This window comes from Barbus barbus (assembly GCF_936440315.1).
Source record: "Barbus barbus genome assembly, chromosome: 13".
Lineage (NCBI taxonomy): Eukaryota > Metazoa > Chordata > Actinopteri > Cypriniformes > Cyprinidae > Barbus > Barbus barbus.
The window spans coordinates 17689815-17704516 of record NC_136741.1 but is presented as its reverse complement, the minus strand read 5'-3'; the positions used below and the strand labels follow the sequence as shown (position 1 = coordinate 17704516).

The window sequence follows — 14702 nt, the reverse complement described above, 5'->3', positions numbered from 1 at the left end:
GGTAACTATAATAATTTCTCATTTGTTAGCATTAGTAAATGCATTAACTAACATCAACTACCAATGAAAAATATATTTTCATAGAATTTAAAGTTTTATATGTTGTTCTGTGTGTGTGTGTTTCACAGAGTTGATGGTTTGGATTAACCCTTTAATTGCCGTATCCCTTAAAACCAAACTGCCAGAGGGTTACTGTGATGCTTGTGCTCGCTGGGCACCGTTTTATCGATGCCACCGGGGTGGCGTATGCTGACGGCTTGGGCCCGTCATCGCTGCTCGCAGCTATATTTATTATTATTTTTTTTTTTTTTTTTTTTTTTTTTTTTTTTTATTTCAATCATCCGGGCACTTTTGGGGGCCTTAACGTGCCCGAAAACTCTCGAAAATTGGCACGCACGTTGGAACCTGCGGCCATTAGGACGCCGCTGAGGCTGGGACCCGGGCGTGGCACAGGGGCTCTACGGCGCCCCCTGGAAAATTGTCAGAAAGCTTGATGTATAGCTCACACATACTTGCACGTATTCATATGAAACTCGGTACACATATAGAACTCATTGAGCCGAACAACTTCCGCGCAGCATGTCATAGGCTCCGCCCAACAGGAAGTCGGCTATTCAGGGCTGTTTAAAAAGCGCATGCTCTGGAATTTGATATACTCCTCTGAGGATTTCCATACGATTGCCACCAAACTAGGTGAACATGATCTCAAGACATTGGGGACGCTAAATTGCGAAGATATTTTTGATATGTCGAACGGTTTGCCCGTGGCGAGGCGATGAAGTTATGGCGAAAAATGAGACCCAGGAAATGCCTAATAACGTCCACATACATTGTATGATGTATATCAAACTTCAGTGATTTGTTCGTTGTATGATGCCGATCGGATAGATGTGACTATTATGACTGAAAGTTATAGCGCCACCAACTGGCTGCAGGAAGTGTGTCGTTTTCAAAATGCTTTGAATTCAGCATCTTCTTTTACCTCGATTTGCTTCAAACTTCACCAGAATAATGTCAAAACACGGCCGATGTAAAACTGTGAAGGGAATATTGATATCTAAAATTATGTTGCCATGGCAACGTGTCAAAGTTGAAAATTCGTTTCTGGTGATTTTGAGGCAGATAACATGTTTAGAATGTCATGAAACTCAACACACATATGAGTATTAATGATAGTTAGACACTGGAAAAAAGCTCATAAACGGGCGTGGAAGAGGCACTCTATAGCGCCACCTTTTGTCAAAAATGGGGGGGTTAGTTTTAGCTACAGACACCAAACTCGGTACATAAATTGTTCTTATTAATCCGGACAACTTTCTAATTTACAGTCATTAGCTACGACCAACAGGACGTCGGCTATATTTATTTTAATGTGGGTTTTTTTTTAAAACGGGCTGTAAACAAATTCATACTCCTCAAAGCAGAAACACGTAAATCACACCAAACATTTTTTCTCATGATGCCAAAATACTGAAGATGCTAAATTGCGGACGGATTTAGGATATCTTGAACGATGATTTAATGGCAATTTATTAAAGTTACAGTAAAAAAGAGATTTTTTTTTTTTTTTTATCTTTTAAGAGCAGCTTCCAAACACTTCATAAAAAATTACATACACAGAACAATACAGTCTGACGATATGTGATTAATTTCATGAATTTACAATACACTATGCAGAGGAGAAAATTTTAAAACTATCAGACAGTTGTTACAATGCTTCAATGAGTGAGAGTTCCCTGTCAGCCTGCAGCTGAGTGAGGGGGTGGGGGTGGGGTGGGGTGTGAGTGACTGTGTGGATTGAGGAGCTGGGTGAGAGAGAGAAAGAGAGAGAGGGTCTGTTTTTTTTAAATCTTTAAAAAATGCTTATAAAGCATTAAAGGTTTTCATAACACTTTATAATTAAGTCTCATTTGTTAACAGTAGGGAATGCATTAATTAACATGAACTAACAATGAAAAATATAATTTTTTACAGCATGTTAATTCTTCATTGATAGTATGAACTTACAATGAACTAACAATGAACAAAATATTTTTAATGTTAGAAAAATAGTCATGTTCAAAAGAGAAACTTTAAAATTTAATAATATATTAACACATTTTGGAATTAATATTGATCAACATTAAATGGAATATAATTATTAATGATTATATATATATATAATGATAGCTACAGACACCAAACTTGGTACATAAATTGTTCACATTAAGCCGGACAACTTTCTAATTTACAGACATTAGCTACGACCAACAGGAAGTCGGCTTTTTTTTTTATGTGTTTTTTTTTTTCAAAACGGGCTGTAAACAAATTCATACACCTCCAAGCAGAAACCACAAATTCACACCAAACACAGAACAAGACAGTCTGAGGATATGTGATTAATTCCATGAATTTACAGTACACTATGGCGAGAAGAAAATTTTAAAACTTATCAGAGATATCCTGTCACTGTGCTTCTAATGTGTGCGGTAGGTGACTGGGTGAGTGACTGACTGTGTGAGTTCAGTGAGTGTGGAGGGGGAGAGAGAGAGAGAGGGAGACAGAGAGAGAGAGAGAGGGAGACAGAGAGAGAGAGAGAGAGAGAGAGAGAGAGAGAGAAAGAGAGAGAGAGAGACTGTTTAAACTTCTCAATAAAATCCTTAAAAAATGCTTATAAAGCATTAAAGGTTTTGATAACACTTTATAATTGAGTCTCATTTGTTAACAGTAGGGAATGCATTAATTAACATGAACTAACAATGAACAAAATATTTTTAATATTAGAAAAATAGTCATGTTCAAAAGATAAAACTTTAAAATTTAATATTTAATATATTAACACATTTTGGAATTGATTTTAAACATTAAAACATTGATTTCAACATTAAATGGTATATATTTATTAATGATGTAAATTAACAACAGTTAAATAATGTTGTTTTTTAACATTGGTTAATTCACAAATAACATTAAATATTAACAATATATTTTTTACTTTATTAATTTGTGTTAGAAAAAATTATTCATGTTAGTTAATGGAAAAATAAATCATTAAAAAATGCTTATAAATCATTAAAAGCTTTGGTAACTATAATAATTTCTCATTTGTTAGCATCAGTAAATGCATTAACTAACATCAACTACCAATGAAAAATATATTTTCACAGAATTTAAAGTTTTATATGTTGTTCTGTGTGTGTGTGTGTTTCACAGAGTTGATGGTTTGGATTAACCCTTTAATTGCCGTATCCCTTAAAACCAAACTGCCAGAGGGTTACTGTGATGCTTGTGCTCGCTGGGCACCGTTTTATCGATGCCACCGGGGTGGTGTATGCTGACGGCTTGGGCCCGTCATCGCTGCTCGCAGCTATATTTCCTTTTTTGTTCCACAGGGGGAAGAAAATCGTGTTAGTTTTGACATGAGGGTGGCATTCTGTTTAAATTATTCAGTTATGTGTAGAATGACTGATCTAATTGGATTGTCTTCACTTATCTATGTGAATAGGTGATTTCTGCCGCAGGAATCTAGACGGTCACATTTTTAAGCAACAGTAATCATGTAACTTAATTATCGAAGACACAAGGGAGTTGCATTAAAAATACATTGGGCTCAACAATCTGAGAAGGCACATCAGTCAGTCTGAATGGACATGACGTTTCTGTCTGTATTCTTCAGACAGGCGTACAAAGAAAAGACATCATCTACAATTCTAGAACGTGGTGGGTACTTTATCTCTACACAGCATTTACAGCACTGCTGATTCAGACTGGCTTGCACTGAGATCAGCGCAAATGATTGAAGTCATAACCTCTCTTGAACCCAAAACTACTGAAGGGTAACTGTTAAACACGTCTGCATGTGTGGAAAGTCCCCACGTCTTTATAAGCTTTGTGTAACACTGATTCTCATTCCGTTGCCGATGAGCGACGATTAAGGGAGTGACCCAAACCAAAACAACATTCCTGGTGCAGAGCGATGGCAAGATTAGCGACATGCCCGTCTGCTCCTCTCCTTTGCCTACGTGCCGTTTACCAAGCAATGCCTTGTAGAAGACGGACGAGGGTCGTCTCACACTTTCACACACCCTCATCAGCTCACTTCCTGCCTACTTGCTGACCAACAGGAGTTGAGCTAGATGAGCTTTTAGAGCATATCACAGCATCTCATATCAGCAACAAATGCTGAATATCAAACTAAAACAGCAAAAAAGGTTCAAATGAGACTTAAGCTACTTAAACTGTAACTTGGTGGTTTTAAAAATTGTTTATCAGAGTATTTTTCATGTAAGCGAGTGACCTGCATGCATCACCTTTCCTTTTTAGCGCTGACTTCATTAGCTCTAATGGTTCTGACTGAGATGAAAAAGATATGAAGTTATCATAAACAATTTTTTACATCTTTTACTGGAATTCATCCTTTGGTTATGCCAGTGAGTTGTTGAAGATATAATTTTGTGTAAACACCTCATTATTAAAAGGCCATTCTTAGAATATTTTTTTAATTGATACAGATGATTATGTTACAACGTTAATATTCTATATTTTTTTGTTAAAACGACAATATTTTTGTTAATTTGTTTTTTTAAACAGTATGATTTTTTTTGTCTCTTAAGCTCACCAAGGATTTATTTATTCAAAAATATAGTAAAAACTGTAATATTGTAATCATGTATATACAAATTTAATACAACTGTTTTCTATTTTAATATATTTAAAAATTTAATTTATTCCTTCTGATGGCAAAGCTACACATTTTCAGCAGCCATTAATCTAGTCTTCAGTGTCATATGATCCTTCAGAAATCATTCTAATATGGAATACAAAAATAAACATTTATTATCAGTATAAATAAATAAATCTTAATGACCCAAGGCTTTTGAATCTTTTTTAGTACATTTAGGCATCACAACAGTTTTTGATAACACTTTACTTAAAGCCTTATAAAGGGTTATTAAAGGTTATAATGCATTATAATTATTCATTACATGCTTTGTAATACAATGCATCTTGTCGTAAATAATTATAACCAAATTTAAAATGCATAGTGTAACAATGGATTGATAAGTGTGATAATGTATTAACTGTGGCCACAGTTATTCATGAAATTGTACAATTCATTATAAGGTGCATTACAAGGCATAATTAATGCATTAAAACTACTTTAAGTACAGTAAAGTGTTACCATGACTTTTATAAATTAAGATGAACATTTATTATAATAGAAAATAAATTTAATTCTGTTTTTAATGTCAGTAGTGGTGAATTATTATATATATATATATATATATATATATATATATATATTGTGGCGGGAGGAGCAAACGACAGACACACAGTGGGTGTGGCGTCAGGCCTCGGAGAGGTTTTTATATAATAAACAATAATAATCAAAATAGTGTCCAAGGGGAAAAAGTGTCCAAAATAAACAGGGGATCTGGTGTCCTCGTCGTGCTGCGGGGTACGTGAAGGAGGACAGGGAAGGGGCGGAGTCCGGTGGACAGGGAAAGCGGGTATTAGTCGACAGCCTCAACCAACCACGGGGTAATGACACAAAAGGAACGTCACTTACCCCATTGGTGGCTGGGAGGCTATCCCCGTCGTTCCTCCGTCCCCGCGCAGGTTACCACAGCTTCTTGCGAGCGAGAGGGGATGACGTCGTCAGGTGTTGCCCACCTGCGCTGTCTAGCTCCTCCTTGCCCGCATTCTCCACCACTGTGGCGGGAGGAGCAAACGACAGACACAGTGGGTGTGGCGTCAGGCCTCGGAGAGGTTTTTATTAAACAATAATAATCAAAAAAGTGTCCAAGGGGAAAAAGTGTCCAAAATAAATCGGGAGCCTGGTGAAGGGCGGCGAATACGGGACGGGGTGGTGATTGGTGATGATAATAAGGGGGGGAGGCAGCCGACTCGTCACAATATATATATAATTTTATTTTTATTTATTTATTTATTTTTTGTATTTTGCGTTGTATGTACTAATTTCACTGGAACCAAGAGCATTCAGATGAGAAATGCAGTGCACGTGTCAAGACTTTGCCCCCTTATGTCTCCTATGAAAGCCACTGACTAGATTTAGGGATCTCTCCTATCAGAATCCGAATTAGCTTTAATCCAAGGTATGTTTGCACATACAACGAATTTGTTTTAGTGACCGTAGCTCCACAGTGCGACAGAATGACAGCGAGAGGACAGGACACAGATAATAATAATAATTAAAAAAATAAAATAAAATAAAAATAATAATGTACAAATATACAAAATGGACAATATGCAAAATAGCACAAATACAATATACAAAATAGACAATTCAGTATGTACAGGTATGTTAGGTGCAAATTTGAATTGTAATAAGTATGTGTGTTAGATAAAAAATAAAAAGTATGATAGTGTTGTGTGTTTCATGTTTATTGTTATGAGTTCAAATGTTCATGAGATGGATTGCCTGAGGGAAGAAACTGTTTCTGTGTCTGGTCGTTCTGGTGCTCAGAGCTCTGTAACGTTGACCAGACGGTAACAGTTCAAAGAGGGAGTGTGCTGGATGTGAGGGGTCCAGAGTGATTTTACCAGCCCTTTTGCTCACTCTGGATAAGTACAGTTCTTGGAGAGTGGGGAGGGTTGTACCAATGATTCGCTCAGCCGTCCGGACTACCCTCCGTAGTCTTCTGAGATCAGATTTGGTAGCTGAGCTGAACCAGACAGTTATAGAAGTGGAGAGGATGGATTCGATGATGGCAGATTAGAACTGTTTCAGCAGCTCCTGTGGCAGGTTGAACTTCCTCAGCTGGCGAAGGAAGTACAACCTCTGCTGGGCCTTTTTAACAAGAGAGTCAATGTGATTGTTCCACTTCAGATCCTGAGAGGTGGTGCTGCCCAGGAATCTGAATGACTCCACTGCAGTCACAGTGCTGTTCATGATGGTGAGTGGGGGGAGAGCAGGGGGGTTTCTCCTGAAGTCCACGATCATCTCCACAGTTTTGAGTGTGTTGAGCTCCAGGTTGTTAAGATTGCACCAGACAGCCAGCTCCTTAACCTCCTGTCTGTAAGCAGACTCGTTCCCGTCCTGGATGAGGCTGATCAGTGTGGTGTCGTCTGCAAACTTCAGGAGCTTGATAGAGGGGTCTTTAGTTGTGCAGTCTTTGGTGTACAGAGAGAAGAGCAGTGGGGAGAGAACGCAGCCCTGAGGAGCTCCAGTGCTGATCGTACGGGTGCTGGATGTGTATTTTCCCAACCTCACTAGCTGCTGCCTGTCTGTCAGGAAGCTGTTGATCCACTGACAGACGGAGGTGGGGACGGAGAGCTGAGTTAGTTTGGGCAGGAGGAGGTTTGGAATTATAGTGTTATAGGCCGAGCTGAAGTCCAAAAACAGGATCCTCACACAAGTCCCTGGTCTGTCCAGGTGTTGCAGTATGTAATTCATGTCCTATGGGTGGACTTTGTCTTGAGGGACGATCACACCCAGTGAGATGGACGGTTGTAGGTGGTTTTGAACTCGGACCCACTCTGGGGCCTTTTTTTGACTCCTGCAGCACCGTGGCAGAATTACACATTTACATATCAAGCACACCCTCTGAAGATCCCCAGATAAGCAGACATTTACTGCACAATTAAGGCCAAACAGGTGCACACCCAGCACACACACTAAATCAGCACACGTGATTCTAAATCAGTTGGTAGCTGCTAGTGTGCGTCGATGTACGTGAAGATTAATGATCCAGACGCCCAGAGCCTGCCTGCCATCTATTGGAGACTTAAATAACACTTGAGGGGGAAAGTAGGTCAGCAAACATGGAGGAGGAGAGAATTGCAGGAGAAAAACCGAGATGTGAGAGAGAGAGTGTGATGAAGGAGACAGAAGAGAATATCACAGCTGGCTACATGTTATCGGTCTCTTTGTTTTTTTTTTTTTTTTTTTTTTTTACCGTCACACATTTGTCTTTTGCTGTATCTCTCTTTCTGTCTGTTAGAGATTCTCTCCCATCCCAGATATTTGCCCAAAACCTTGTTATGACAGAATAGTGTCAGTATAGCTTGAATCTCTCATGCAACATTGAGAGGTGCTTTACAAAATATGTGGCTTTTGATAAAACCTAGGCCTTTTCTGACAGCAAAAGGCTCTTTTATTTGTACATAAAAGAACAGAATTTTTGGTGAAGTGCCAACAGCAACAACAACAAAAACAGTTAGTTCCTTTAGTTTCCAGTGAACATGTATGTAAATGCAACCTCTGTTTGAATTAAAAATTAATTAATTAAATCTCAAATTAAAAAAATTAATTAATTAAATCTCAATACAGCTATTTTACTGAAATCAGGACAACAGTTTCTGTTCCATTAAATTGCAGATTCATCATCCCATATACTAAATGCATTTGTATTTCTGGTTAATTCAGTCAGGAGCAAACTTACACATTCTTACCAAACCAAAAATGAAGAATATCAAGAGAAGGAGTATCTGTTATTTAAATAAGGACATCTATTGTAGTTATTTGATTTAACATAATATTCTTTTTTGGTCTAAAATACAGAGAATTTCTTGCGTTGACAAGCCGACAACTGTAAATTACATTAAATAGCACAAGGTGGCAGTATTGCACTGAGTTCTTGCAGTGCAGAATTGCATGCTGTGTATAGTATATACTGCTTTCTAATTTTTTTTTTTTTTTTTGAAGCACTATTTAATATGCTGTTATTAATATTTTTGAATGGTGGGGTGTTAAATTGTTGCCAGACCTCAATATAATTAATGCAATTTGAGTGCTGTCCATTTATTATCTCAGAAATTTAAGTATGTTTGTTTAATTTACGAGTGATTGTTTAATTAAATTTTATTTTAATTTCAATTGTAGGATTTTTTAATTTTTAAAAGTCTGATCATATAAAAGAAAGAGAGTTGATGGTATTTTTGATATTTTTAGTTTATTATTTTAGTTTATATTATTTAAATTTAATTTGCCAGACTGAAATGTAAGATCAAGTTGAGTACATTTTATGTTCAATGCTTTTTATGTTCAAAATATTTACAGGTTAATCACAAAATTTAGCAGATTATGCACTGTAAAAAAGAAAAAAAGAAGAAAAAAGTTGAGCCAACTTAAAATTTTAAAGCAACCAACTTTTTGTAGATTTTTGAGTTCTCTCAACTGATTTTTGTAGGAGCTTCTCAGCTTTTTGTTGTATAAACTTGAAAATAGTAGCTAGCAAATATCCTAAACTGGCACTTTTTAGAGGTTTATGTTCTTTAGGTTTTTAATGAATATTCTTGAATTATGAATGCATTTTAAATTGCTGAATTACAGATTCTAACAAATGTGTAAAAAGAAACGTGACCTTTCTAGTTTGTCTAGTTTGTTTGTTAACTCTAAACTGAGGATTATTTCCCCTTTCACGTACGTCATTAGAAATTGATATAAATATGCCCTCCACGCAGTGTCACTGACCCTGACATGTCCACAGAACCAAGACCTTTAATAGACGCATCATAAATCTGCCAAAACAGGCCTAGAAGCAAAACTTACATAGACATCTTGTCGTGTTTTATGTACATCGGATGCAGTGACAAGCAGTCAACAACAGGGGGCAGACTCATTACAATAGCCTATTTAGATACTTTTATCCAAAACAACTCAGTGCATTCAACATTAATTTTTTGAGGATGAAATCCATGATATTGGTGTTGTTATTATCATGCGCTACCAGTTGAACTACAGGAACTAATTTTAATTGTAGCATATTTTTTGGAGTGTTTTCTGTTTTGTTTATTTTTTATATATATATATAAGATTTATTCATGAAGATTCACATGATACCATCTCTGTGTTGTGTTTTATATACCTGGTTGTACAGTGTGTGTGTGTGTGTATGTGTGTGTGTTCTGTTGGGTTCTTGTTATTGTGTGCTAGTGTTTGTCCTCTGCAGAGAAATAATTGGACTGTTCCTTCCTGCCTGTTCTTTCATGTTTCAGATTGCTGTCTATCTGCTTCCAGTTTCTTTGACACTCTCCATCTTAGTCCCTTTCATCTCTTCATTTAGCACCTAAAGACGCTTCTGTTTGTGTCTCAAAGAGATTGATAAACATGACCAAAGAGTCTCTTACTGGATAGTAATTGACACTACGTTGGTGAGGTATCATCATTTTGTGTCTCAACTGTGTTCCCTCTCATAATGATTTTTCTGAAGTGCTATTTTTTGTATTGCATAGTACAGTATTTTGAATTCAATTTTTTTTGGTGCCACTTTTCAGTTCACAAATATGGTACACTTTGGTGTTCCATGACTTTTTTTGAAAACGCCGGGGGTATAAATTCAACATAAACGTAAACTACTGTAGCATGAAAAACGTAGGCAGTAAATCAAATGTTATACCCCTTATACCGATGCCTGAGAGGTCCTGACCTTCCTAATATCTGACAATTCAATTCATACTTGGCTATATTGTCTGAAAATAAACCTTCAATTGGTTGTATTTCTAATTTTGAACTTATTTTAATGACCAAAAACATAATATTTAGTCTAACATTCACATGTAAGTGAAATCCTCTGTGATAAAATAGTTTTTGTGACAGTTCCACAGCTTCTCTGTTATCAGTGTATGAATTCACACTATATAGAGAATAGTGAATGAGGTAATAGGTGGGGATTTCAGATGCAGTTATAGTGTGTTTATTGTTTTTTTGTCTGCTTCATTTGGCTTTCCTCCCTTTTTCTAACATTTGAGTTATTTATGTGTGTGAAAGTAGGTGTGTTCACCCCCACCCTTTTACTCTTTCCCACAAATATCCTTTGACAAATATTTTGTACTCCAGCTGGGTTTGGGAGGATGTTGACAGAAGCTGGTGGTTGGTGGTAGATGGTTTATGATTTGTAGCATTTTAAATCATGTTAAATTGTAACCTTGTGTACTGTATATACTTTGTCTCTATTTTGGCTACACTACTGTTCAAAAGTTTGGGGTCAGTATTTTTTTCACTTTCATTCAGCAAATATGCATTGAATTGATCAAAAATGATGTTTACATTGTTACATTGTTGAAAATATTCTGTTTCAAATAAGTGTTATGAACTTTCTATTCATTAAAGTATCCTAAAAAAGAATTATTACAGTGTCCACAAAAATTTTAAACTTTATATTAAATTATAATTGAAAAATTAACATTATTAAACAATGTCAGACTCTTTTCAACATTGATGATAATAAGAAATGTTTCTGGAGCAGCAAATCGGTATATTCATACAAAATGAAAATTCAGCTTTGCCATCGCATGAATAATTTACGTTTTAAAATGTATTCAAATAGAAAACAGTTCTTGTAAATTGTAAAATATTTAACAATGCAGCGTTGGTGAGCATAAGAGACTTCTTTCAAAGGAGTCTACCACAGACTTTTGAACTGTAATGTAAAAAATTTAATATATGCATAGCAAAATATAAACAATATGATTTTTTTTTATCTATCTAGATGTTATAATATTGCACACAGCAATAAGTTCTTTCCACTTATAAATACTCTGTTTGTCTATATAGTCTGCTTGTGCTTATAGTTTACTCTGCTTGTCTCTCCTGCTGCACTGTTACGAGAGCAGCCAAAGTCCGTTTTCCTTGGCACTATGTGAAGTGAAGTGACATACTGCCAAGTATGGTGACCCATACTCGGAATTCGTGCTCTGGCTTTATCCCATCCAAAGTGCACACACACAGCAGTGAACACACACACACACACTGTGAACACACACCCGGAGCAGTGGGCAGCCATTTATGTCGCGGCGCCCGGGGAGCAGTTGGGGGTTCGGTGCCTTGCTCAAGGGCACCTCAATCGTGGTATTGATGGTGGAGAGAGCGCTGGACATTCACTCCCCCCACCTACAATCCCTGCCGGCCCGAGACTCAAACCCGAAACCTTTGGATTACGAGTCCGACTCTCTAACCATTAGGCCACGCCTTCCCCCTATGTTACTAATAGCGACAAGCTGAATAAAACCTTGCCAAAGTGAGTTACAGAAAAATTACAGTTTGTGCTTATAGTTTACTGCCTTAACATCGGGATTAGACCTTAAGGTTTTATTTAGCAATATGTGTAAACACACAGACACAAACGCATGTGCACCTGCATGCTGGATGGATAAGATCGGGTCCACTGGGAGGTGTAGGGGGTTATAGAGGTGGGGTAAAATGGGTGAAGTGGGGGAGGGGAGGTATTCACAGACAGCATCTGCTGTAATAGGGTGGTGTGAGTTTGGGTGAGTGTTGTGGTAATGTAGAATGTGTTGAAGACTGAGAATGTGACCACATTTTCAGGATTGAGGGGATGCCAAATGTAATTTAAAACTGAAACTTTACTCAATTTGAATAAATGTTTAACATTAATGGACATTTATGGCCTGTAATATGTTCAGACAGGCGGAAGGCTACAGACAGAGGGCGCCAGAGACAGACAGTGATAAGGGAAAGAGATGCTCACATGGACCAGAACATGTTCACATGAGGTGAACAGAGGCTTGAGAATGAAGCAGCATCTCTTAACTGTGATAATAAAAAGAGTGTGTCATGTTGGAGAACAGCCACACAGAATACACACATATTTGTGTTATATAGACCTTTATTATATGTAATCGAAGCTACAGCTGTTGCTTTTGTGAAAGAAACAGAATTTTTTCAATCCGCCCAACCTTTTCTTTTTTTTTTGTCTTTTCATTAGTAATCTAAAGGGAGAGACCCACCTCCTCATATTAAATGAATCACCAACCCTCACACAAACACAGAGCCTCTCTCTCCTCCCCTCCACCTCAGTCACAAGTCAGTGTATTGAGTGCTGGCTCCTCCCTCCATGGGGCAGCTACTGTTTCTGTAAGATGTAATGTCACATTGATTGATTTGCCACAGAGAGAAACAGGCAAATAGGCAGGCACAGGCTGCCAGCTGAGCCTCAACGTTTACATCTACAAATATAACTGTGAAGAAACTGTATTTCAGTCATGTTCTTATGGACAGTTTCCTGTATTTAGCACCCAATGCCCCATTAATCCAGTTCCTTTCTGTTCTGGCAGGAGCAGCACACTGCACCATAACAAGGTAAGCTGTGTGCTTGTGTGTGTGTGTCCGTGTATGTGAATTCCCAGTGAGGACGCTGACAGAAGCGATGAACCGCTCGCCATGTGACATGCAGCAGTGCTCGCGGGATTGGCTGAGCTGAACGATGACCTCAGCAAGCGTTCCTCCCTCGCTCCCTTCCTCTCTCCCTCCCTCCTACTCTCTCTGTCTCTCTCCACTCTGCTTTTTTTCCTGCCCTCTTTTGAGCATCCTTTGGTGATCGTGTAGACCACAGCCGCAGTGGCTAGCAGCAGCATCCATGGCCTAAACGCGGAGCCCTAAAACATCCACTGGCCCGTCGTACCAGGGACACGGGGACTTTAAAGCCGAGGCTGGAAGTGTGCTCTGTTTTTTTTTTTTTTACATATCTCCATCTGGTAACCAGGGGCTTCTCTTCTCCCCTCCTCCCGTTTCAGGCTCCTTGGAGATAGAGGAATGCAAATCTGCAATCATGATGGAAGGTGAGGGCTTGGTCTATTTTTATCTTATTGCCTCTCGTTGCGTGTATGGCCCGGCGTGTCCTGGCTTTAAATGCCATAAGCTATTTTCAGTGGCTTGACATTCCGGTAACTCAGTATAGAACCGAAGGTGCTGGTTATCTCAAAAATAGACACACATCATCACATGCACACACATCTCATATGTACTGTACAAACACTCACATATATGTATTTGTACTCTATTGTACAGGCATATATCCTGTTTTTTTTCTATGTGCTTTCACCTCACCCCCCTTTAGATGGCTTGTCTTTGTAAAGGATTATTTGGATTTTGCAGTTACGGCTTATGTGCCCAGCTGGCCGCCTCTGAATTCTCTTTGTATGTAGAGTTCACACACATACTCACGTACACATCATACTTTAACGCGGCACTCGTTTTTAATCGTGTGTCTGTCTGCTCAAGGCCGTTTCTTTAAAAGGAGGTGTTCATGTGTGTAATTCAGTGTGTGCATGTGAACGCCCCTGTCAGCTGTGTTTTGGAGGGAGAAACAGGATGGTTTGATTCGCATGTGTGTCGGAGGTTTTTATGTAACTGTCGGCCTGACGAGAACATATAATTTATTTATAACATTGGATCAGATAAACTCAGTATCATGTCACCTGTTCTCAAACACTGTTGTCTGTCCTTTTGCATGACTGGTTCATGTCGTTTCTGATGTACAATCATGCTGGATCATATCTAATGGTTGAAATCAGAAGAATAGTGATCGTTTAAGGGGATTTAAGCATGAATTCTTTGTACAGTTTATTCACATATTCACATATTCTTTGTTACATCAGATTATGTATCATCCACCCCTTTTATATGGATTACAACATGTGTTATGCAATTTATTGAGGCATGTGGAGAAACGTCAGAACAATCCATTTGCTACTTCCTCATTCACTCATTCTGTATAACATTGAGTGTGGGTTGTGTATGTGTAATATATATATATATATATATATATATATATATATGTATATATATGTGTGTGTGTGTGTGTGTGTGTGTGTGTATATATATATAATTTTTAACTCACAATATACTATGGCAAAATGTATTATGCAGATTTTACCTGCATTATGGTTATCAAATGTCCATATAAGGACAGTAAAATCACTAATATTGAGAAATCACTTAATAAGTTCTGTCTTAATGA

The 14702-nt window shown here is 37.8% G+C and overlaps 1 protein-coding gene across 5 annotated transcripts in view; it reads left to right on the top strand.

Annotated features, from left to right (window-relative positions):
• LOC306879139 (SH3-containing GRB2-like protein 3-interacting protein 1) overlaps positions 1-14702 on the top strand; it is a 137478-nt gene that overhangs the window by 58630 nt on the left and 64146 nt on the right. For 4 of the 5 annotated variants that reach the window (XM_079431882.1, XM_079431881.1, XM_079431880.1 and 1 more), the window contains exon 1: positions 12207-13521. In XM_079431882.1, coding sequence (XP_079288008.1) covers positions 13512-13521 — 10 coding nt within the window. In that variant the 5' untranslated portion in view covers positions 12207-13511. Of the gene's footprint in view, positions 1-12206; positions 13522-14702 lie in introns of those variants that run through there. The other variant, XM_079431879.1, reaches the window with a different exon arrangement.